The 26,569-nt window shown below is 36.9% G+C and overlaps 1 protein-coding gene across 13 annotated transcripts in view; it reads right to left on the reverse strand.

Moving 5' to 3' along the window:
* The window catches only part of EPB41 (erythrocyte membrane protein band 4.1), a 214,141-nt gene that overhangs the window by 47,232 nt on the left and 140,340 nt on the right, over nt 1-26,569 (reverse strand). For all 13 annotated transcript variants that reach the window (XM_023732039.1, XM_023732041.1, XM_023732038.1 and 10 more), the window contains exons 9-12: nt 20,221-20,373; nt 18,049-18,146; nt 15,748-15,920; nt 1,693-1,847 (exon numbers count right to left, since the gene is read on the reverse strand). In XM_023732039.1, the coding sequence (XP_023587807.1) occupies nt 1,693-1,847; nt 15,748-15,920; nt 18,049-18,146; nt 20,221-20,373 (579 nt within the window). The remainder of the gene's footprint in view (nt 1-1,692; nt 1,848-15,747; nt 15,921-18,048; nt 18,147-20,220; nt 20,374-26,569) is intronic.

Here is a 26,569-nt window from a genome sequence, read left to right on the forward strand (position 1 = left end):
AAGTAACAACAGTAGTTCTACGTATGCCCCTACTAAGAACATTAAATGAGATGAAGGTGGACATGGGGGGAGAAGTGCCAAATGACTCAAGATGGAAAAAAGCTCTCTCTATCTGGCACCAAATTAGTATTAGATGGTGAAATTTACACAGTTGCAAGGTTACTTTATTACTACTGTTGCTTTATATAATAAACATGGCTTCAATTAAATGCCATAATTATTTTCTGCTACAAATAAATCAGCTCAGTCATCCTTAATTCTGCCACTACTATTACAGTAATTGAAGGTTATCAGAGGTGGCTTTCAGTCTGATTTCAACAGAGTATCTCAAAACAAATATTTACATACAGTTAATTCGTGAGAAGACTCCCTACTGGCACCTGAATGGGGAGCATATACCAGAGATAATCTCTCCATTCTGCTGAGGTTCCAAGAACAAAGGGAACCAATTTTTTAAAATACTTGTGTCTGTAAATCAGCAGAAGGCCAGAGGAATCTCAACCACTCAGGAAGGTTCCCTTCCCACTCCAGTAATCCAATACTTTCCAGTTACATAACAAATGGAAGGATAGTCAGAAGTGCCATGTGAGATATTCTAACATTAAAAACTGAGGTAGTGTAACATTAACAAGGCATTATTGACAATGAACCTGACAGCCAACATCATGTGCATTTGGCTAGGTAAAAAAAGGCAAACACCCACCACTTGCTCACTTTCTTCTTCTTCTCTGGACTCAAGTTGGTTTAAAAGGACAAAAAAACTGCATGTTGTTATAATTAACAGTTTATTTTTTAGATAATACAGTCAAAACAGTGAGATTGGCTACTGCTGTACCATAAATAAACTGGATATTGAACTGGCTCCAAAAGAACAGGACTAATCCATTTGCCAAGGTGAGAGCACTTCCTAAAGTCTTAATAGGGTTTTAAATTTCTTAACATACATATAAAAATATAATTCTTCTTATGAAGACTGCTTCTCATAATTCCTGTTGTCAACAGTGAGACTTGTATTTACTTCAATAAATCTGAACTAGCACATCAACTTCATCAGGGCTTAAACGTGTTTAAAAAGCTTATCAACATATAAAAGATCAGTCCAGTTACTGTTACTCCTGGGAAATCTGCTAATTAAATTGGTGCCTTTTCCAAATAGATAATTGACTGTGGATACAATCAACTCAGAACTGTAAGCAACTCAGCAGCATAACCTCTCCTACACAATAGATCTTCCTCTCTTTGTAAAGCTGGCTTACGATCTGAACAACCATACAGATGTGCTTTAGATACAACCATATAGATGTCCTGTTCTCTGGGAATGTGCATATATCCATCTTAGAAAATCAAATTATATTTTAATTTTAATTATACTAGCAGAGCTTATTCTTAAAAAGGAATATGAAGACTCCTTCTGGATGAATAAAAATTCACCATACTGGTCTGGTTCATAAATCCATTTTTTTAAGATACAACGTTTGGGTGATCTGAAAACTTCCTTTAGGCTAGCTTACAGTCTTTATGACATAATTCTATGAAAATATTTTATAGGTTCATGGGAGAAGGCTTCTTTCAAAAAGAACGAGAAAGAAATAACTGTTAGGATTCTATCAGATTCATATGCTTTGAAACCCTTCCTGGTAAAGAGTTAAGTCCCCTAAATTAGAAAGTGAATTATTTGGACTTATAATGTACCTTCCATGCTTCTGTGGGCTCTGGCTCAACTTCCTCAGGTGGCATTTCTTCTCTTTTCTTCTGTGAACCTGAGTCACTGTCTTCTGGGATCTGACTCTCAGCAAGGGCGGGTGCAGAGGTGGGCCAAGGACTTCGGTCTGCTGAATCAGCAGCAGCTGTTAATGTGAAAAAAGGAAAAGGGAAGGATAAGTGAAGGCAAGAGTCACTGTACTACTTCAAAGTCACCATGGTAAAAAACAAATCATTAGTGCTGCCAGGTAACTGATGGTAACAAAAAACTAAAAGTATCTGCATTAGAAAAGCTAAAATGTACTACTGATCATGTTCCATAAATGCTGAATTCTGGGGAGGAAAAATATCAAAGTAAGAAAATAAACTGAAAGTCCATGTTATTAAACAGTTAGCAAGATTATTAATCTTGTAATCTGTTAGAAATACAGGCAGTTTTAAGAACTTGGAATGTAGTCTATAAAGGAAAAAAAGAAGGGTTAATTCTGATTTTTTTCCAGACTTTTTGAAATAAAAAACCAATTTATTTATAGACAATTTCAGGAATCTAAAATATATTCTAGGAAAAAAGGATTAAGTCAGATTTCTTCTGTGAAGCATCCTTGGAATGATTACAAAACTGTTTGATAAATCGATCTTCTGAGAAGACATGTACTAACTACGTTTCGATGCTTGTAAGGGCAAATCTTTGGATCAGACACTTTCCTTTTTAATAATTATCATTTGATCACAATAATATGAATTCAAAACCTTTGATCCTCAGTACTAAATAGAACAAAATCTTTTGAGTACTGTCCTACCCTCTCCCAGAGTCTTATCAATTTGTATTATAGCTTCTATTCTCTAGTATATTTATAGCAGTGGTTCTCAACCAGGGGTGATCTTGCCCTCCGGGGATATTTGGTAATGTCTACAGACATTTTTGGTTGTCACAAGTGGGGAGAAGGAAAGGCTACTGGCATCTAGTATGTAGAGGCGAAAAAAAACAAAAACAAAAAAACAAACCAAACCCATTGCCGTCGAGTCAATGCTGACTCATAATGACCCTACAGGACAGAGCAGAACTGCCCCATACAGCTTCCAAGGAGCGCCTGGTGGATTTGAACTGCCAACCTTTTGGTTAGCAGCCATAGCTCTTAACCACTACACCACCCACGTTTCCTGTAGAGGCTAAGGACGCTGCTAAACATCCTCCAATGCACAAGACAGCCCCCACAGCAAAGAATTATCTGGCCCAAAATGCCAACAGTATTGAGGTTGAGGAACCCTGACTTTGGGAAAAGACTGCATAGACTGTTTTAAAGAGAATAAAGAATATAGGATACAATAAAAGCTTGATCTTTTCACAGCGTTAGTTGTTGTTTTGGTTTGGACTATTTAGCACCTGAGTTTTAGATAACAACAACAACAACAAAAAATCATTGTCGTTGAGTCGATTCCAACTCATAATGACCCTGCAGGACAGAGTAGAACTGCCTCATAGGGTTTCCAAGGAGCAGCTGGTGGACTCGAACTGCCAACCTTTTGGTTAGCAGCCGAGCTCTTAAACACTGTGCCACCAAGGCTCCAAGTTTTAGATAGCTGCTCCAAAATAATCACTTGTCCTCCTCTCATGGGTTTTATCTTTATGCTTTCAAGGATTAAAAGAAAATGCCTGTGCGCTTTGTAGTAAAATCTCACTTATTTGGAAGTCTCTAGGAATGAAGGTGTTTTTCTACATGATTTAATATTTCTCTGATAACAGATCATTATTCTCTCATGTACTGACACTTTATAATGTCAATCCTTTTGCATGGAAGTATTTACAATTTTTATTACATACGTTCCTGCCCTCTTAAACTCAGTATATTGAACATAATTTATCCTGATAAGTTTAAATTCATAAACTGTAAGGGCTGGACAAAACAAAAGAATTACATGAAACAGAACAAACAAAAATTGTAAATTCACAGCTAGTTTATAAACATAATGCCAAGAAAGAAATGCTCATTACCCTATACTGATCTTCAGTGAGAAGAATCATTCCTTGGAGGATTAATTAGGAAATATAGCAGAAGCACAAGAATCTACTTTATCTTTCAGTGAAAAATCTGTGGCCTCTTCCAAGTCCCTACCACACATGGTGCTCTAAGCTAGTCAATGCAAGAGTGGCAGATGGCAGACCAATCTAACAACACAGGATAATGTGACAAAATATTTTGCTCACAGTTGTATCATCATACATGTGCATTCACACCTCCTCTCGAAGAATTAATTCAGCTTTGCTTGGCATCATAGAAACATAGCCCATGCTCTCACCATGTGTTATTTTGCCACTTGTATTTGGTTTTAATCCAATACTAATACTGCAGAGCCAAATGATTTATGTCTTCAGGATTCCTAGCCCTGGCAATCTACACTGCATGTGAAAAAGCAGATATAAGCGTGGAAACTGGGAGTTAGAAACAGAGGTGGAAACAGTTCAGAGACTGGAAAAATGATGACATCACAATGAAAAGCCCTGACTGTGAAAGTAAAGCAGAATCATGAGTATGAGGTTTGACCTCACTTTAGGCACACACAGTAGTGTGACCCAGGGTGAGGAGCTTAATCTAATAAACCTTATTTCTATTATTTATATAATGTAGAAGATATCAACTCTATGGGATAGTTGGGGAAGGCATATTCAACTGAAATAAAAATGCTTTATAAACCCCAAATATTAATAACTTTTAATATAATTAAGTTCCTGTATTTCTCTTGTTCTAGGTATTATTTCATGAGTATGTTGGGCAAAAATTAATTACGCACATACAGATATGTAATTCAAATGAAAGATATCACCTGGAAGCTGTGGCGAGAGGCAATATTTCTTTCCTTTTCTCAATAAGGAGAATGCAAACTACAGATCACAACAGAGAATCATAGTAGTGGTTATTCTGGTTCTTTTTTAAATAGCTTCATTGAGTTAAAATTCATATACAAGTGACCTACAGAATAAAGTGTAGAATTTTTAGTATATTCACAGGGAAGTAATTACTTTTTAAGATGGTTTGGGCTCTTCAGTTTTATGAATTCATTTGCTAGCTATGACGAGATTTTGGTGCATATACAGAGGACACTTTAAGAATTCAGTATCTCCCATAGTTTTCAAAGATTTCATTTTACTTGGATCCACAATCAACACCCATGGAAGCAGCAGTCAAGAAATTAAAAGACGTATTGCATTGGGCAAATCTGCTGCAAAAGACCTCTTTAAAGTGTTAAAAAGCAAAGCTGTCATCTTGAAGACTAAGGTGTGCCTGATCCAAGTCAATCGTCCCATATGCATGCGAAAGTTGGACAATAAGGAAGACCGAAGAAGAATTGAAGCTTTCAATTATGGTGCTGGCGAAGAATATTGAAAATACCACGGACTGCCAAAAGAACGAACAAATCTATCTTGGAAGAAGTATAACCAGAAGCAAGCATGGCAAGACTACGTCTCACATACTTTGGACATGTTATCAGGAAAGATCAGTCCCTGGAGAAGGATATCATGCTTGGTAAAGTAGAGGGTCAGCGAAAAAGAGGAAGACCCTCAACAAGATGGACTGACACAATGGCTGCAACAACAGGCTCAAGTATAACCAATGATTGTGAGGATGGTGCAGGACCGGGCAGTGTTTCATTCTGTTGTACATAGGGTCGTTATGAGTCAGAACTGACCTGACAGCACTTAACAATAACAACAAGCAAAGAAGGAGCCCTGGTGGTGTAGTGGCTAAAGCAATCGACTGCTAACCAAAAGGTCAGCATTTCGAAACCACCAGCAGGTCCGCGGAAGAAAGATGCGGCAGTCTGCTTCCATAAAGATTTACAGCCTTGGAAACCCTATGGGGTTGTTATGAGTCAGAATCAACTCGATGGCAGTGGGTAAGGCAAAGAAGAGTGCTGATGGTGATAACCTTAAACCGTTGCCGCCCACCTGATAGCGACTCATAGCGACCCTATAGGATAGAGTGGAACTTCCCCATAGGGTTTCCAAGGATGTAATCTTTATGGAAGCAGGCTGCCACATCTTTCTCCCATGGAGTGACTGGTGGGTTTGAACTGTCGACCTCTGGGTTAGGAGTCAAGCACTTAACCACTGCTCTACCAGAGCTCCTTGGTGACCCACAGACCCATTAAACATCAGTATTACATTGCTAACAACAGCAGAAACTTAGTTATATCTAAGAACAGTAAAAGGTGAAACTCAAAACCATCATATTGAGAAGAACCCAAACCTGCTGCCGTCGAGTCAATTCTGACTTATAGTGACCCTATAGGACAGGGTGGAACTGCCCCACAGGGTTTCCAAGGAGCGGCTGGTGAATTTGAACCGCCAACCTTTTGGTTAGCAGTCAAGCTCTTAACCACTGCTCCACCAGGGCTGAATATTGAGTAAAAAGAGACTGAAATTCTAGCTCCAGCTCTGTTAACTTACTAGCTCAATTCCTGGCATACAATAGGTATGCAATGGATCAGTGGTTCCATTATCCGAGGGTTCACCTGAATCATCTGAGGATCTTTCTTTTTATTGTGCTTTAGGTGAAAGTTTCCCTTGCAAATTTGTTTCTCATTCAAAAATTAATACACAGTTGTTTTTTTGACACTGGTTGCAATCCTTGCAATGGGTCAGCACTCTCCCCCTTTCCCTTTACACCCCAGGTTCCCTGTGTCTATTTGTCCAGTTTTCCTGTCCCTTCCTGCCTTCTCCAAGTATTTCATCTGTGGGTCTTGAAAAGCAAACAAAAATACCCAGTCAATGCTCAAGTCCACCCCAGACAGATTTGTCAGAATATCCAAGAGTGAGATTTGGGCATGTGCTTTGTTATAAGCTCCAAAGATGATATGGATATACTCCCCTGGCAAGAATCACGCAACCACTACTCCTGAATGAATGAATTGCCTACTTGTGTGACCCTAGTAAGTTACATAACATTTTTGGTGTTCCAGCTTCCTCATGAGTAAAACAAGAATTCTTAAATGCTTCTTCCTGTTTATTAAGTTGTTATTATTAAATAGGAATATACAAAAATGGCTTGAAAAGCAAAAAGTGTAACAAAAATGTAAGCTGAAAAATTCTTGTTATCATTATCAGTTATCCTTATGATTTATCACTCTATCATATAAACTGGGATCTGAACCAGTTTCAGTTCTCCAGCTGGTGAAGCAGATGCTCTGAGCACTAGACACAACAGAAGCGAAAAGGAATGCTCATTTACATCATTAAAGCAAGGCCCTTATAAAGCAATTTTTATAAAAGTTTCCTTAATACTCCATCTCTTGCTTAGACAGTTACATTAATGTTAAGGGGGGGGGGGCATAGGGAAAACTCTTTTTTAAGGAGGATGGAGAAGGATTTGGGAAAAGGTAGGAAAACAGTTATATGTTTATAACTATGACATATTTGACATATATGACATATGATATGTAACATAGACATATTTCCCCTCTCCAGTTCTTATACTGAAAAGATAAGACACAGAAAAAAGAGGATATTTGAAAACAGAATTACCAAAAAAAAAAAAAAAAATTGCCTTTATCAGTGTATATGCAATTCAGTTGCTTAAAAGGTAATATATGTAAAGTTCTTAGAACAGTGTCTGGAACATACCAAATATTGGCTATTAACATCTTTTATTCTCCCCTTTCTACAAAAAAGAAGTCATCATGGTGGACAGTAAAAAGCACTGGTCTGAGAGAACAGTCCTAGATTCTATTTCTAGTTCTGCTGCTAACTAGCTATGTAACCTTAGACAAGTGACTTAAATTCTAAGATTAGGTTGTAAGAAATAATGAACATTAATGGGTATCCATTTTACAAAATTAGAGATTAGTTCAATAAAAGTAGAAAGAAGAAAAAAAAAAGATATAAATCAGCATGAATTAAATTTAAGAACAGATAATAGAAAATAATCAACAAAACCAAAAGTTGGTTGTTTGAAAAAGATTAAAAAGGAAAGATTAAGGAAAAAATTATCAATATAAGGAATGTAAAAGAAGACAATTTCGTAGACTTTACAATTAAAAAGACAGTAAGTAGATATTATGGACAACTTTATGTCAATACATTTTAAAATTTAGATGAAATGGACACTTCCTTGTAGAACAAAATTCTAACACACAAAAAAAAGACCAGTTTTACTGGCCTGACAGAGACTGGAGAAACCCTGAGAGTATGGCCCCCAGACACCCTTTTAGCTCAGTGGTGAAGTCACTTCAGAGGTTCACCGTTCAGCCAGGGGGGGACTGGACAGCCCCATGAAACAAAACAGGGCTAATGAGGCACAGTAGTCCAGGGACAAGGACTAGAAGACAGAAGGGGACAGGAAAGCTGGTGATAGGGAACCCAAGGTTGAGTAAGGACAGTGTTGACATGTAGTGGGGTTGTTAACCGTTGTCATAGGGCAACATGTGTACTAACTGTTTAATGAGAAACTATTTTGTTCTGTAAACCTTCATCTAAAGTGAGAATAGCAGCATAACTGTAAGAACGTAATCAATGTCACTGAATTGTGCGTGAAGAAATTTTTGAAATGGTGTATCTTTGGCTATGTATACTTTCACCAAAAAACAAAAAAAAAAGAGATCGAGAAGGGAGAGGGTTGGCATGTCGTGGGGTTGTTAACCAATGTCATAAAACAATATGTGTACTGACTGTTTAACGAGAAACTGTTTGTTCTGTAAACCTTCACCTAAAGTACAATAAAAAAATAAAATAAAATAAATGAAAAAAAACTGGACATTTCCTAAAAAAACACAACTTACCGAAACTGAAATAAGAACTAGAACATCTTAATATTCCTTAATCTAATAAAGAAAATGAATATGTAAGTAGAGAAACTTCCCCCAAAGAAATCTCCAGGCCCACATGGCTTTGTTGGTGAATTCTTCCAAACGTTAAGAAAGAACTAACAGCAACCTTACACAAACTTTTCCAGAGAATAGAAAAAGGGGAATTCCTTCTCAGCTTGTTTTATGAGGTAAGCATAAACTTGATACTAAAACCTGATCATAACATTACAAGAAAGGAAAATTATAGGCCCATCTCTATTATGAAAATAGTTGCTAAAATCTTAAAATAATATAAAAAGAAAAACATATGATGACAAAACTGGGTTTACTCCAAGAATGCACAGTTGGTTTAATAATTGAAGTAAATCACTGTAATCCACCACATCATATAAAAAACGAGAAAAATAAAATTATCATATCAATTGATAAAGTAAAAAGCATTTGATAAAAGTCAACATTCATTCATAATAAAAACTCTCAGCAAACTAGGAATAAAAGAAAACTTCACCATCTAATAAAGGGTTATTGCTGTTGTTAGGTGACATTGAATAGGTTCTGACTCATAGCGACCCCATCCATGTACAATAGAATGAAACACTGCTCAGTCCTGCGCCATCCTCACAATCGTTGCTATGTTTGAGCCCATTGTTACTGCCACTGTGTCAATCCATCTTGTTGAGGGTCTACCTCTTTTTCGCTGACCCTCTACCTTACCAAGCATAATATCCTTCTCCAGGGACTAGTCCCTCCTGATAACACGTCCAAAGTATGTGAGATGAAGTCTCGCCATCCTCGCCTCTAAGAAGCATTCTAGCTGTACTTCTTCCAAGACAGACCTGTTTGTTCTTCTGGCATTCCATGGTATATTCAATATTCTTTGCCAACACCATAATTGAAGGGCATCAGTTCTTTTTCAGTCTTCCTTATCCAGCTTTCACATGTATAGGAGGCAATTGAAAATACCATGGCTTGGATCAGGCACACCTTAGCGCTGAAGTGATATTACCTATTGCTCAAAGTGACAAAGGGTAGCTACACAAAATCTACAGGAAACATCATAGTCAATGATAACATATTGAAGCTTTCTCCTTGAGACTTGGAATGAAACAAGGATGCCAATTATCACCACTGCTGTTCAATACTGCATTGGATATGCTAGCCAGCAACAAAGCAATAAAAAGAAATTAAAAGTATGAGTTGGGAAGGAATAAATACAAGTATCATTACTTTTGGCTGATGTGGTTATATACCCAAAATAATCCACAGGTAAACCATTCAAAATTTATAAGGGAATTTAGTAAGATCACTGAATACAAGGTTGAACCAGAAAAATCAATTGTATTTCTATATAACAAAAGAAGCAAATAGAAAATAAAAAATTTAAAAGGTACCATTTAAAATATAAATAAAAGATATCAAGTACCTAAGAATACATCTAATAAAAGATGGGTAAGTCTTCTATTTTCTTTTTGTTGAGAGAAACTAAAGAAGATGCAAATAAAAGGAGAGATATACCATGTCCAAGGACTGGAAAACTCAATATTGTAATATCAGTTTTTTCCAAACTGTTCTACAGAGTCAACTCAATCCCAATCAAAACCCTAGGACTTTTTTTGGGTAAAAATAGACAGTCTGATTCTAAAATACATAAGGAAATGACAAAGGCCAAGAATAGCTGGGACAATCTTAAGAGAAGAATAGAGCTGGAGAACTTACAATATCAGATAAAGACTTATTATAAACCTAGAACAATTAAGATAGTGTAGTACTGGCACAAGGACAATGAGACCAATGAAACAGATTAGAGAGACCAGGAAAAAACTCCCAAATATCTGGTCACTTGATTTATACAAAGGTGACACTGGAATGCAGTGGGGGAAAGAACAATATTATCAATAAATAGTGCTGAGTCAACTGAATATTCAAATGAAAAACAAATGAATTTTGACCTCTACCTCTTTTCCCACATAAAAATAAATTCCAGATGGATTGTAAATCTAAATATGAAAGGCAAACAATAAAGGTTTTAGAAGAAAACACTGGAGCATATCTTCATGACCATGGTTAGGCAAAGATTTCTTAAACAGGACTAAAGTTCTCATGATAAAATAAAAACTGATAAATTAGGTTACATTAAACTATAGAACTTCTGTTCATCAAAAGACATCATTAAGAATGAAAAAGCAAGTCACATAGTGGGAGAACGTATTTGCAGTACATATATCTGACAAAAGATTCATATTCAGAATATGAATTCTACAAACTAGTAAGAAAGTCAGACAACCCAACAGAAACATGAGCAAAAGATTTGAACAGGCACTTCAGAAATGATGATATGCACGTGGCCTATAAACTATGAAAACGTACTCAACTTCATTAGTCATCAGGGCTTGAGTGAAGATCTGGGAAAAAAAAAACTTTTCTCCCAAGCCAAGAGACAACAGTTATACTAGGAAATTCTAAGGCATTTATATTATTATGTAGAAAGTCTGGAACATAAAATTCGGTTCACATTCAATGCCTCCAAATGGGAAAAGTAATAATTTATTTTCAACATTTATTTATTGAGTGATTATAATATAGTAAGTACTGTGGTAACTGCTAAGACCAGTTAAGATCATGCATCAAAAAAAAAAAAAGTCAAAATATAAAGATAAGAAGGAGGCATTGTGGAACATATCGAGAGGAAAAAAAAAAGAGATTGATCTGGACACCAAAAATATGGATTCTGTCCTGTTTGTACTAAGACATTATGCTAACTTTGGACAAATTACTTTTCTAGGTTTCAGGTTCCACTTCTATAAAATTAGGTGGCTAGAGTAAGTCATTTCAAAATATTTTTTCCAACTCCCAAAAACTCTGTAATACTAATGATAAAACCCACCAAAGCTATAACTGCCTTCCATAGTGCCTGGCATGCTTTTGTTTTGGAATCTCAAGCATTACTACAGCACTTTGAAGGTAAATTTTTGGAGATTTTTCCCCCCAGGAATTTATTCATAACTATCCAGTATTAGTCAATAGAGAAATCACGATTTTTTTTTAAGTCTTTAATTGAACTACTAGGTTTTTACCGCTAGAAAAATGGAGACAGTCAAGATGGGATTTCTATAAGTAAAGCTTTCTAACGTCTTCAAGGTACCAAAGCTTATTAATATTTGAATCCTTGGTTATTTGTGCTATCATAAAGAATAGGTGCATCAGGCATAGTATTTATGTACCTATGAAACTCCATTTAGTGGAAAAAAAAAAAAAAGGGATATGCTATCAGACAGACCTGGGTTTTTATCCCTTTACAACTTACTATCTGTGAGATGTTGAACAAGTCAGTTAAACTTATTAATACTCACCAGGTATTCTCACCTGAATAATGGGATAAAAATAGTAACTCCTAATATCTAAGGTAAACTGGAAACAGGGTGATTTACTGGACAAGGAAGGCGATGTCTGATGGTGTTATATAAATGTCCAAAACAAAAGTCTGATTTTCCATATCCCTAACCCTACTCCTCTCTCAGACTTTCCCATCCCACTAAATAATGAAGCCTAGGAGTAAAGCTTGATTTTCTTTTCCTTACTATCTCCAACACTTAATTTATCAGCAATTCTGTCAGTCCTACCTCCAAAATGTATTCCTGACCATTTTCCACTGTCTCCATTGCCAAGCTGTCATTATCACTCCCTCCAACTGCTTCTCATCGCAATTAAAATAAAATGTAAACTCCTTCCTGTAGCCTACAAGGTGCTACATAATCTGGTCCCTGCCACTTCTCTGACCTCACTCATTTTGTACTCCTCTCCTCTTCATTCACTGTGCTATTCAATGTCTCAGCCTGTGCTGTCCAATATGGGAGCTACTAGCCACTTGTGGCTATTAAAATTAATTAAAAGTAAGTTCCTCGGTTACATAACCACATTTCACGTTTTCAATGGTCACATTTGACTCTTGGCTACTGAACTGAACAGCACAGAACAGAAGATTTCCATCAGCACACAAAGTTCAATGGGACAACACTGACCTAGGTACATGCCAAGTTCATTCCTACCTCCAGGTCTTTGTACTTGCTTCCCTCTCTCCTGGAATGCTCTTCTGCCAGATTTTGGGATGGCTGGCTCCTTCTCATAATTCAAATGAAGTTCCTCAGAGGAACCTTATAAATTTAGACCAGACCACCCAATCTGAAACAGCTGCCCAATCTCCCCTTACCCCAAACACTCTCTATCCTATTACCCTGTTTTATTTTCTTCATAACGTTTATCACTATCTGAAATTATTTTGTTTTGTTTCTTTCTGTTTCTACCCATAGAATATAAACCCCATGATGGCAGAGACTAAGTTTATGTGTTCACAGCTATATCTACACTGATTAGAACAACGCTTGGCACATGTTGTTGTTAGTTGCTGTCAACAGTAGGCTCTGACTCATGGTGACCTTATGTATAACAGAATAAAATGTTGCCCAGTCCTGTACCATCTTCATGATTCTTAACACATAGAAGTATAAAAAAATTGTTGAAAAAAGTAATAAGTTAATAAATGTCTGGGTTTTGGAATAAAACCAATCTGAATTCTGATCTTCCACTTACCCTATGTAGCACAGTTCTACTCTGACACACATGGGGTCACCATGAGTCAGTAAATGAATAATTTCTTTCATAAGGATCAGCACAAAGCTGGTTCCTATGAGGCAGAGGTTAAAGATGTCCCAAATGTCTAAGTTTTCCAAGCTGCTGTACCACTCTATCATCTCTAACTTCAACTACTCCCTCTTGCCTCAGTACTCTCCCTCCTGTCTTTGAGTTTCCTAATTCACTGCAACATCTCATGGAACTCACAAACCATATAAAGGAAATGGCTCATGTGGTTGTGGAGGTTGGCAAGTCCCAAATTTGTGGGTCAGGCATAGACTTCCCCCTGGCCCTCAATCTCTGCCCAAAGGCACTCAGCTTTCTCACTCTGTGGGCCAGGAAGCCCTCTGCCATCTCCTGCGAGTCTCTGCTGCAGGTCTCTCCTTTTTTGGTGGTGGTGGGCTCTCCTCTCTGCTCTGGAATTGGCTCTCTTTTAAGGCAAAATGGACCAGTTCCCTCCGTGGGCCACAATTATGTTATTTGCACAGCTCCACCCAATCACCTGGGTGGGAGTCACAAGACCATGGCTAGAAAGGCCACACACAAAAGTAATTAATTGCACCGCAGTTGGAATCAACTCAACAGCAAATGGTTTTTACTGGTGGCAGTTGAGGTAGACCCTTTTCCTATTTCCTATTAGATAAGAAAACATTCAAGCCTTGAGCTGCAATTTTGAAGGATTCTATGGGGAAAATATCGAATGACGCAGGAAGCATCAAAAGAAGATGGAAGGAATACATACAGTCACTGTACCAAAAAGAATTGGTCAATGTTCTACAATTTCTAGAAGTAGCATATGATCAAGAACCAATGGTACTGAAGGAAGAAGTTCAAGCTGCACTGAAGGCACTGGCAAAAAACAAGGGTCCAGGAATTAACAGAATACCAACTGAGATGTTTCAACAAACGATGCGATGCTGGAAGCGCTCACTCGTCTATGTCAAGAAATTTGGAAGACAGTTACCTGGGCAAGTAACTGGAAGATATCCATATCTGTGCTCATTCCAAAGAAAGCTGATCTAATCGAAGGCGGGAATTATCGAACAATATCATTAATATCACATGCAAGTAAAATTTTGCTGAAGACAATTCAAAAAATGGTTGCAGCAGAACATCAACAGGGAACTGCCAGAAATTCAAGCCAGATTCAGAAGAGGATGTGGAAGGAGCGACATCACTGCTGACGTCAGATGTATCTTGGCTGAAAGCAGAGAATACCAGAAAGATGTTTACCCGTGTTTTATTGACTACTCAAAGGCGTTGGATTGTGGGGATCAGAACAAATTATGGATAACATGGTTAAGAATGGGAATTCCAGAACACTTAACCGTGCTTATGAGGAACTTCTACACAGACCAAGAGGAAGTCATTTGAACAGAACAAGTGGATACTGTGTGGTTTAAAATCAGGGTTGTATCCTTTCACCATACTTATTCAATCTGTCTGCTGAGCAAATAATCCAAGAAGCTGGACTATATGAAGAAGAATGTGGCATTAGGATTGGAGGAAGGCTCACTGACAACCTGTGATATGCAGATGATACAACCTGCTCGCTGAAAGTGAAGAGGACTTGAAGCACTTACTGATGAAGATCAAAGACTTCAGTATGGATTACACCTCAACATAAAGAAACAAAAATCCTCACAACTGGACCAATAACCAACATCATGATAGACAGAGAAAAGTCTGAAGTTGTCAAGGATTTCATTTTACTTGGATCCACAATCAACGCCATGGAAGCAGCAGTCAAGAAATCAAACAATGTATTGCACTGGGCAAATCAGCTGCAAAAGGCCTCTTTAAGATGTTAAAAAGCAAAGATGTCACTTTGATGACTAAGGTATGCCTGACCCAAACCATGGTGTTTTCAATCGCCTCATATGTATATAAAAGCTGGACAATGAATAAGGAAGACCGAAGAACTGACACCTTTCAATTATGGTGTCGGCGAAGAATACTGAATATACTACGGACCACCAGAAGAATGAACACATCTGTCTTGGAGGAAGTACAGCCAGAATGCTCCTTAGAAGCAAGGATGGCAAGACTTCGTCTCATATGCTTTGTACACGTTATCAGGAGGGATTAGTCCCTGGAGAAGGGCATCATGCTTGGTAGAGGGTCAGCAAAAAAAAGGAAGACCCTCAATGAGATAGATTGATACAGTGGCTTCAACAATGGACTCAAGTGTAACAATGAATGTAAGAATGGCGCAGGATCAGGCAATGTTTCGTTCTGTTGTACATGGGGTCCCTATGAGTTGGAACCAACTGCACAGCATCTAACAACAAATAGATAAGTAACTATTTAAAAATGCTCAAGAGGGTTTTAGCTCAGCAAGCTGTGTCAAGTTTTGACTCTGTAGTAGAGATTCTGAATTCTAATTAATAAAGGTGTTTGACCCACCACTACCTAGCTGTGGAATCTTGATCTAGTTACCACTCTCCTTGAATCTCAGTTCTCCGTTTCTTAAGATGACTCCACGGAAGTAGACAATTAGTAAGATCCCTTTCAGTTTTACCACTCAGATTCTTTAATTTGGTTCTCTTATAGATAACTGTATTTCTTTGCCGCTCCCTTACAAGAGACAAGAAATTATTAATGTTCAGTACAAACCTCCATCAAGGCTCCGGGATGCCCGTTTGCTAGCTGTACGCTCAAAGTATGGGGCAGGCCTGTCAATCAGGGCACTGGCTTGCCTGGTCTGAGCCTGAGTCCGGCCACTGTATCGAAATTTGGATCCCAGTGCAAGAAATTTACTTTTGGGAATGGTGTCTGTAGATGTCAGTCTGAAAATAAAACATAATAATCATATATTATATATGCTATTTCATTATTCTGAGGCCATAAGATAATGTGAGATTAAAAATAAAATCAATAATAAAAAGGTTTTGTAATTCTCATAGTATTCTTGTAGTGACTAAAACAGATTTCCAATTAAGCAATCATGGTTTTAGTTCTATGTCATTTTTTAAATCAATCAATATAGTTTACTTGGGGACCTATATTAATAATATCATCTTATATCTCTATAGAAAGGGTCTTATGGTTTTCAAAATGCTTTTATAGTACTGTGATATGTTCACCATATATACCTATAATATTTTCATCATCTTATAGATACAAGAAACCTAATTTCAAAAAAGAAAAGTTACTTGTTTAAGGTCATATAGCTGTTAAGAGGTTGGACAGTAATAGAGTCTAAGCCCAGAGCTCTACTAGAATAATAATTTGGTCAAATGCACTCAGTTAATGCCGGGTAGCCTATCTAACAGGTTATTTAGTGTGCTATCAACTCAGCTAGAAACACTGTCTTCTTTCTGTGCTGTACCAGGTACACTCTTTTGTCATGGCTTTTACTACACTGAAATGAAACTATTTATTTATATGCTGGTTTCCCCTGCGAGACTGTGAGCTCTCTAAGGGTAAAAGATAAAGACCATGACTTATTCATCTTTGTGTTTTCATTTCTAGCATAGTGCCTGGCATGAATTTGGCACCTAGTGAATGTCTGTTGAATAAATACATAAACTGCTGCACCAAATACTATGAAAAGGGGATATTTTTCCCCCTTTGGGAGAATTAATTTTAATTCAGTAAATATTTACTTTCTTTTATGTAACGGAACATTATATTTGAATATCCTCTTATTTTGATGCAACAAATTTAAATATACCATTTACAGGAAAATACATTGGCTGCAGTGGAAATCTATACCATAGATGTTAAACATTCAAAATAACTTTTTCCCATTCTTCCTTGTTCTTTTTTGAAACTATTTTCTTGATTTGATTTTGAAGAAGAGAAAGATGGAAGCATAAAGAAACATTTTAGTGCTAACAATTGAGATTCTTTAATCAGGTATAAATGTGTACTCTCATGTTTTATTTTGAAGTGACAATTGAAATATTTTCCCTGCCATTGTGTTATAGTGCTAAGTATGATATAAAAATACAAATGGAAGGAGATGTCAAGGTTATCTCTTTTGAAAGTCACTCATAAAAAATCAAGTTTATTTATGAATGGAATGATATCAGGTCTGGGATTTTCTTCAGAATAATTTGGGGGCAGAAATGAGTGGGGATATAGACGAAACAAGACTGGCCTTGGGGTGATAATTATTGAAAATGGGTGATAGGTACATAGGGGGTTCACTGTTCTATTAGCTTTACTTTTGGTATGTTTGCAATTTTTTGTAACAAAAAAAATTTTTTAAAGGAAAGCTAACAATAACTGTATGGCTTTCCTTTCAACACAAGTAATTATTTGTCTAAGATGTGTCTTCTTTTCTAGATTGTATGTTCCATAAGGACAGGGACTAGGACTATCTTGTGGTATATTCCCAATGCCTAACATAGTGAGTACCTGCAAAAGAGTAAGCAAACAGAAAATGCTTGGTAAATGAATACAGTGAGTTCATAATGCGCTCTCTTGAAAAACAGAGGAAATAAAACTTTCCTCTGACTTCTGACAATCTGGTACAACTGGACTTCAAAGATGGTTCTTTGTGCTCTCTTTCTGGGGTTGATTACAGCCAAGATAACAATCAGCTTCATGCCTTTAATCTTCCAGTATAAAAGGCCCACTAGTATGTGTGGAGGTAAGTCAGGGTGCCTTCCTCTATTGGACTGATTTTAGCTCCAGTTAGTTGGGGCAATCTCAGAGCCCCTAGTAAACACAGGGTCCTATCCTTACTTCTCCCTTTTTTCTACCGTACGCAGGAAAATGCTCTAGGAACGTCTAGGCATGCTTTTCCACTCAAAGGGGGAGAGCTGGATTCATTCTATCTTAAGATGATCTCACCTGAGCTAAATAAAAGAGTGCCAGCCACACAAAGAAGAGAATTTCAGTAGGAGGCTTAAAATAGAAAAAGCATAAATAATTTAACCTTGAAAAATACTTAAGTGAGAATAGTACCTGAAAAATGTGTGATGCTCTACACAGACTTTCCATAATTTCTTAGCTGCTCGGTAACTGGGAAGTTTGAATCCGATGGTACTTTCATACTGTTCTTGCTATAAAGACACAAACATGGAACATGAAGTATTATTCCAGTCCCCTCATGTGGACAGTACTGACTTCGTGATACAGCACCAGAGAAATATGGTGCTATAGAAGAGGCCACTGTGAATAAAGAGAATGCTGTCAATGCTTTTTATATAATTTGATATCAATAAAACATCATTTGAAAAGTTTTCCTACTTAATAAAAGGAATTCACTCACTAAGGTGGCTTTTTCCAAAGCAAGAAGCCAGGGAATGTATCTTATTTTTGTTCAGAAAACACACACACACACTCGACATTTTTCTGAGTCATAATTAAAGTCACATTTTGATTGTCCAGACACTGTTCTTCCTTAGTCACTATCTGCATTTGGGACACTAGGCTACTCAATCATCAGGGAATGGGATAGCACATGATTTGTCCAATCAGTCAATATTGTTATACAATAGTAGTTAATAATAGGAGCTAAAGATTTTGCCTCAAACACAGGTTTTTTAATTATTAAATGTTATATCTCTTTTTCCTTTGATTGATCACTAATTTATCTAGATACCTCTTTGACTGAACCAAACTGCATCCTGCTTGGGCTGCTAAAAACACTGTCCTGATAGTTTCTTGCCTCTTTGTCTCTGCCTTAGACATACTTTACAAGACAGAAAGAAGACTGACGTTTATTGAGAGTCTATTATTGTTAATAACACTATGATATAGGTAGTATCATCTATATTTTTATAGGTGAAGAACCTGAGGTCCAGGAAGTTATTTGCTCAGTCTCATAACTATTAAGTGGCAGAACCAGAAATTCACTGTTTCCACTACACCACGCTACCTCTAAATCATCTCCTATATAACTAAAGTCATAATACGTTGCTTCTCAAAATCCTACTGTTGTTCCTGACTACTTTCTTAAATAAGAATTTTGAATTTTTAGAATGTTATATAGTTGACATTTATAAAAATAAAGAACTGCCTCATTATCTTATTTATTAATATTTGTATGTATATATTCATTTACTGCCTTTCCATATTAAAATGTAGGATTGTTGAAGGATGGGACTCTTTAACTGCTATATTCTTACCACCTAGAATAGTGCCCGATGGTACAAGGAAAGTCCTCAATATTTGTTGACTGAATGACTCTTGGATTTGAAACTCCTTGAGAGAAGACACTGATCACTCTGTGCTAGGCACAGTTAAATAATTATGGTACTAAATAAATGCTTCAATGATAATCTTTATCCATACATCCAGTATTTTCCATGCTCATATAATGAGCCGTTTTTCACCAGCAGATGGTGATATATACACACAAAAGTCACCCTACGTGAGTATGGGGCTTTTCTGTTTACAGCTTTTATGGATGTCATCTCATTTGATCCTCAAATCAACTGTGAGGGAGGAAATAATCCCACTTGAAAGATAAGGAAGCTGAGCCTTAGGTTTGTCCAGAATCTTTTGCTAGTAAGTGGCAGAGCAGGAACTAGAAGTTTTTTTTAAAAATTGGTTTCACTATACCATGACAGTTCTTTAATAACAGCCCTTTAATATACAGGTTAAATTTGGCCAGCATCAGTATATCCTGAAACTTGACCACAGACTAATAACTGAGTTATCTGGCACAAAGTTGAAATTCAACTCTTAAAAATTACAACTTGGCCCTAGAACACATTCTCAGTAACTATTAAGTGCTATGCATACAAATAAATTGTAATTATATGAGGTGAGGGGTTGATGATATAAAAACACGAGTAATTTAACCCTACAAGTAATTTTAAAATCTCATGCTCGTCAATTTGAAAATATTTTTCCATCAAGTTTTTACCTGGAGTAAACAAGGAGTAAATTTATCAATTCCAGTTTCACTTTTAGTATGTTTACTTACAGGAAGAGAAATATCTAGAAGACCAGCAGTAAGGAAGAGAAGAAGCATCACAGGACTGATTAATTTAAAAAACAGAATTATCAGCCTTTGAATAGTCTGTTATAGAAACCTCTTCAGTGATGTAACAAGGAAAATTGGGAATGAAGAGATGTTTTAGACCTGGTCTGTGTTTAATTCAGGAGGAAGAAACAAGGATTCTGTACCTCTCCAGGCCGGATCTTGATGAAAAAGCTGCTACGTTTGTATGAAATCTTCAGCACTTTTGGCCATGGAAATCGGTTAATTCTCAGCTTATCTTTGTAAACCAGAAGGCCACTAGAGCAGACACCGAGGATGATATCTACTCCCTCTAAATCCTAAAAGAGAAAAGCATTAGCATTTCAGTCTTCAGCAAAGTGCTCAACATACTGATGTCTATTATTAGATAATCTGAAGATATCAACAACCAAAAACAGTTACAAAGCGTATGTTGAAAAATAAAGTTGAACCAAACAATCACAATCCATAGGAATATTCAGACTATGTAAGAATGTTGTTATTACACAACATTTTTTTTTAAATCAGTGTTATTACCTATCACAAACTTCTTTAAAATGTCCAAATCTGACTTAGTAATTCTATTTCTAAAATCTATTCCAAGGAAATAACTGAAATTACAGAAAAAGATTTATACGTGAAAATATTCAGTGTTATGTTAGGAGTGGAAAACTAGATATAACCTAAGTTTCTAGGCAATAGGGTAGAATTATCGTCCACTCATACAGTGAAACACAGTATGATCATTAAAACAGTTACATACAATTTTGGAAACATACGGGAAAATAATTTTTCTGTAATGGTAAGTGAAATAAAGGATAAAATTACACATACAATTTGATCTTAACAATATAAAGAATAAACACAGATGAATACACCAAAATATTAACAATAATACTCTTTATGTGGTATGATTATGAGAAATTTTTCATTTTAGTTTTCTATAGTTTCCAATTATGATTAAAATGTATTTTTTAATTTAAAATCACAAAACTAATCCATGTATGCAGAAAATTCAAAAAATAGAAAATATGTAAAATAAAAAGTAAAATTCTACCCCTGCCCCACACTCTTAAGAGCTCAGCTGCCAACTAAAAGGTCGATAGTTTGAATTCACCAGCCGCTCCTTGGAAACCCTATGGGGTTCTACTGTGTCCTATAGGGTCGCTACGAGTCAGCATCAACTCGATGGCAACAGATTTGGTTTTGGTTTAATAATAGTGGAAAAATTTCCAGGATTATCCCATTTTCTAGGCACATATAAATAGGAATGGATAATACCCATAGACACGTGTATGTGTGTATCTATCTTTTATAATCAGGAGAAAATTACAATCCAGTCCTTGAGGATAGAAATTGTAATTTAATCATCTCTGTTATCACCCAAGATACTGTCTGTTACTGATAATAATAAATAATAAATAAATAAATAATAAATAAATATTTACAATGAGTTTGTTACCTGTCCACATTATTGTTCATAATTTATTATGACAATATCAACAAATTCTTTGACTCTAATTTAAATCAATCTTTACTCATGTAGATGGATAAATCAAGGAATTTCAAGGTATTTTAGTAACAACATACATTAGACTTATATTTTCAACCATTGTTGTTGTTAGGTGCTGTCAAGCTGCTTCCAATTCACAGCGATCCTATGTACAACAGAACAAAATACTGCCCGGTTCTGCACCATTTTCACAATTTTTGCTATGTTTGAGGTCCCTGTTGCAGCCACTGTGCCAATCCATCTTGTTGAGGGTCTTCCTCTTTTTTCATTGACCCTGTACTTTACCAAGCATGATGTCCTTCTCCAGGGACTGAACCCTCATGATAACATGTCCAAAGTATGTGAGATGAAGTCTCGCCATCCTCACTTCTAAGGAGCATGCTGGCATTCCAAGACAGATTTGTTCATTCTCCTGGCATTCCATGGTATACTCAATATTCTTTGCCAACACCATAATTCAAAGGCATCAATTCTTCTTCTGTCTTCTTTATTCATTGTCCGGCTTTCGCATGTATATGAGGCGATTGAAAACACCATGGCTTGGGTCAGGTACACCTTAGTCCTCAAAGTGACATCTTTGCTTTTGAACACTTCAAAGAAGACTTTTGCAGCAGATTTGCCCAATGCAATATGTCATTTGATTTCCTGACTGCTGCTTCCATGGTGCTGATTGTGGATTCAAGTAAAAGGAAATCCTTGACAATGTCAATCTTTTCTCCCTCTATCATGATGTTGCTTATTGGTCCAGTTGTGAAGATTTTTGCTTTCTTTATGTTGAGGTGTAATCCGTACTGAAGGTTGTAGTCTTTTATCTTCATCAGTAAGTGCTTCAAGTCCTCTTTAATTTCAGCAAGCAAGGTTGTATCATCTACATATTGCAGGCTGTTAACAAGTCTTCCTGCAATCCTGATGTCATGTTCTTCTTCACATAGTCCAGCTTCGCTGATTATTTGCTCAGCATACAGATTGAATAAGTAGGGTAAAAGGATATAATTCTGATGCACACATTTCCTGATTTTAAACCACACAGTACCCCCTTGTTCTGTTTGAAGGACTGTCTCTTGGTCTCCGTACAGGTTCCAACTAAGTGTTCTGGAATTCCTGTTCTTTGCCATGTTATCCATAATCTGTTATGATCTACCCAGTTAAATGCCTTTACATAGTCAATAAAACACAGGTAAACATCTTTCTGGTATTCCTACCTTTCAGCCAAGATCCATCTGATATCAGCAATGATATCCCTTGTTCCACATCCTCTTCTGAATCCAGCTTGAATTTCTGGCAGTTCCCTGGAGATGTACTGCTGCAACTGTTTTTTAATTATCTTCAGCAAAATTTTACTTGTGTATGATATTGTTCGATAATTTCACATTCTGTTGGATCACCTTCTTTGGAACGAGCACAAATATGGAAATCTTCCAGTTGGTTGACCAGGTAGCTGTCTTCCAAATTTCTTAGCATAGAAAGCTTTTTCCAGTGTTGCATCCATTTGTTGAAACATCTCAGTTGGTATTCTATGAATTCCTGGAGACTTGTTTTTAACCAATACCTTCAGTGCAGCTTAGATTTCTTCCTTCAGTACCATCAGTTCTTGATCATATGCTACCTCCTGAAATGGCAGAACATCGACCAATTCTTTTTGGTACAGTGACTGTGTATTCCTTCCATCTTCTCTTGATGCTTCCTGTGTTGGTCAATGTTTTGCCCATAGAATCTTTCGATATTGCAACTTGAGGCTTGAGTTTTTTCTTTAGTTCTTTCAGCCTGAGAAATGCCAAGTGTATTATTCTCTTTTGTTTTTCTAACTCCAGGACTTTGCACATTTCATTATAATACTTTATGTTGTCTTCTCAAGCCATCCTTTGAAATCTTCTGTTCAGCTCTTTTACTTCATCATTTCTTCCATTCACTTTAGCTACTCTACATTCAAGAGCAAGTTTCATAGTCTCTTCTGATATCCATTTTGGTCTTTTCTTTCTTTTCTGTCTTTTTAATGATCGTTTGATTTCTTCATGTATGATGTCCTTGATGTCATCTCACAACTTGTCTGGTCTTCAGTCATTAGTGTTCCATATGTCAAATCTATTCTTGAGATGGCCTCTAAATTCAGGTGGGGTATACTCAAGGTTGTACTTTGGATCTCGTTGACTTGTTTTAATTTTCCTCAGCTTCAACCTGAACTTGCATATGAGCAATTGATGGTCTGTTCTTCAGTCACCCTCTGGCCTTGTCATGACTGATGATATTGAGTTTTTTCATCTCTTTCCACAGATGTAGTGATTTGATTCCTGTGTATTCCATCTGATAGCTGAGTCAATTATTTCATTCACTATTAGTGACTCTGAGGGAATATCTGCTTTTCTCTTGTCCATGAAACATGTACATGCACACACCTTAGTCACTGAAGGAATCAACTGACATAAGGAGCAATATTGCCACTCCCACCACCCCAAAGCCACTGTGAAATGTCAATGGACTTACACCTCACCCACCGTCACAGCACTCCCTCCACAACTGAAAAGCAAAGTTGGAGCTTCAAGTCTCCTTGGAAGAAATGGGACCTCATAAAGCTAAGTCTCTGCATCCACCAAAAAGGCTTTTCTTAATAATTAAAAAAGAGACACTAATTTACTTTTATCTTGTCTGTCTACAAATAAAATTCTAGGATAAGCATTCATTTTCTTACTTTGGTCTCCCAATTTTAAAATACACTTACTGTAAACCTATCACTATCATAATCAGCAAATAATTCCTGCATACTCACTCAGTGGAAGATAAAATATACTTCGCTGCCCACTTATTTATCAATCTAATTGTGCCATTCTACAATGGTAGCTGCATATCCTATACACGTGTGTTTAAATCAACAGACCACGTGTGTCTTAGCTTATGAGTTCCTGGAGGCCAGGGCTTAAGGCTATGTATAGTACAAATATACACACACAATAATAATTTTTTTTTTTTTTTTTTTATGGTAAGGTGGTCTTCTCTTCAGAAATCATTGTTGGTAAGAAATCAAGGTTGGTAAGTATAGGAGTTGGAATTCCTGGGTGGTAAAACAGTTAACATGCTCGGCTGCTAACTGAAAGGTTGTCAGTTTGAGTCTGCCAATAAGTGCCTCAGAAAAAAGCCCTGCTGTTCTACTTCCAAAACGTCAGCCATTGAAATCCCTATGGAGTACAGTTCTACTCTGACACATATGGGGTCTGTCTTAGCAATCTAGTGCTGCTGTAACAGAAATACCACACGTGGATGTCTTTAACAAAGAGAAATTTATTTTCTCATAGTCTAGTAGGCTACAAGTCCAAATACAGGGTGTCAGCTCCAGCGGAAGGCTTTCTCTGTCAGCTCTAGAGGAAGGTCCTTGTCATCAATCTTCCCCTGGACTAGGAGCTTCTTCTCGTAGGAACCCCAGATCCAAAGGACCTGCTCTGCTTCCCACACTGCTTTCTTGGTGGTAGGAGGTCCCCCTCTCTGCTTGCTTCCCTTTCCTTCGATCTCTTGTAAGATAAAAGGTAGTGCAGGCCACACCCCAGGGAAACTCCTTGTAGACTGGATCAAGGATGGGACTTTACTAAGGGTGCTACAATTCCACTGTAATCCTCTTTAACATAAAATTACAATTACAAAATGGAGGACAACCACACAATTCTAGGAATCATGGCCTAATCAAGTTGACACATGTTTTTTGGGGACACAGTTCAAACCATGACAGAGTCATCATGAGTCAGAGTCAACTCAACCTCTGGTTTAAGTACAGGAATTTACTCCATTCCTGCATAAACTCAGTACGAGAAAATCTCAGATGCTTATAATATTTGATGTTGTTGTTGTTATTAGGTGCTGTGGAGTCAGTTCCAACTCAAAAACAAAACATTGCCCGGTCCTGCGCCATCCTCTTGATCATTGTTATGCTTGAGCCCACTGTTGCAGCCACTATGTCAATCCATCTCGTTGAGGGTCTTCCTCTTTTTTGCTGACCCTACACTTTACCAAGCTTGATATCCTTCTCCAGGGACTGGCCCCTTCTGATAACATGTCCAGAATATGTGAGACGAAGTCTCATCACCCTCACTTCTAAGGAACATCCTGGATATACTTCTTCCAAGACAGATTTGTTCGTTCTTTTGGCAGTTCATGGCATATTCAATATTCTTTGTCAACACCACAACTCAAAGGCGTCAATTCTCCTTTGGTATTCCTAACTCATTGCCCAGCTTTTGCATGCATATGAGGTGACTGAAAACACCATGGCTTGGGTCAGGGGCACCTTAGTCCTCAAAGTGACATCTTTGCTTTTTAATACTTTAAAGAGGTCTTTTGCAGCAGATATGCCCAATGCAATGTGTCGTCTGATTTCTTGACTGCTGCTTCCATGGGAGTTAATCATGGAGCCAAGTAAAATGAAATCCTTGATGACTTCAAATAGTTAATGTTAGGTATATTAAATTATTAATATTATCCCCCAAGCCAAGAAGGAACAATAAGGTAAAACAGAACCATATTCACAGGCCTCTTTTATTAAGGAATTCAAAAAATTAAATATATGATAGTAATCATCTATGTCTGTAATTTAAGGAAAATAAATTTCACCTGAGTTCATCTGTACAGCTAAGCATTTGTTTAGCTAAGTAATCAAAACCCAGAGCTAAATGCTTCTTGACTTTATATGTCTTCTCCCAAAACAGGTGTAAAGAAACTTATTAGTGACTACGTGTGTTATGTACAAGCACAAGAGAGAAGTAGATATCATATATAGCTACAGTTTGATGACTAAGTAACTAAGGATTTCCCAGAAGATGCCCTCTTAAGTTTTCAAAGCCCATGGGTACTACTAACTCTCTCTCTTAATGATATGTTTTGGAGAAATAATTTGCTTTACAACTTTTGGGAAAGAAATATGCTGCCTGATTCCTTCATCCATTCTTAATAACTAAGGAATTGACGCCAGCCTCCGGCAGGAATTGAGTAGCAAAACCTAACAATTTAAGTTCTGGAAATAC

The sequence above is a fragment of the Trichechus manatus genome, unplaced genomic scaffold (assembly GCF_000243295.1).
Source record: "Trichechus manatus latirostris isolate Lorelei unplaced genomic scaffold, TriManLat1.0 scaffold00048, whole genome shotgun sequence".
NCBI classification, from domain to species: Eukaryota; Metazoa; Chordata; class Mammalia; order Sirenia; family Trichechidae; genus Trichechus; species Trichechus manatus.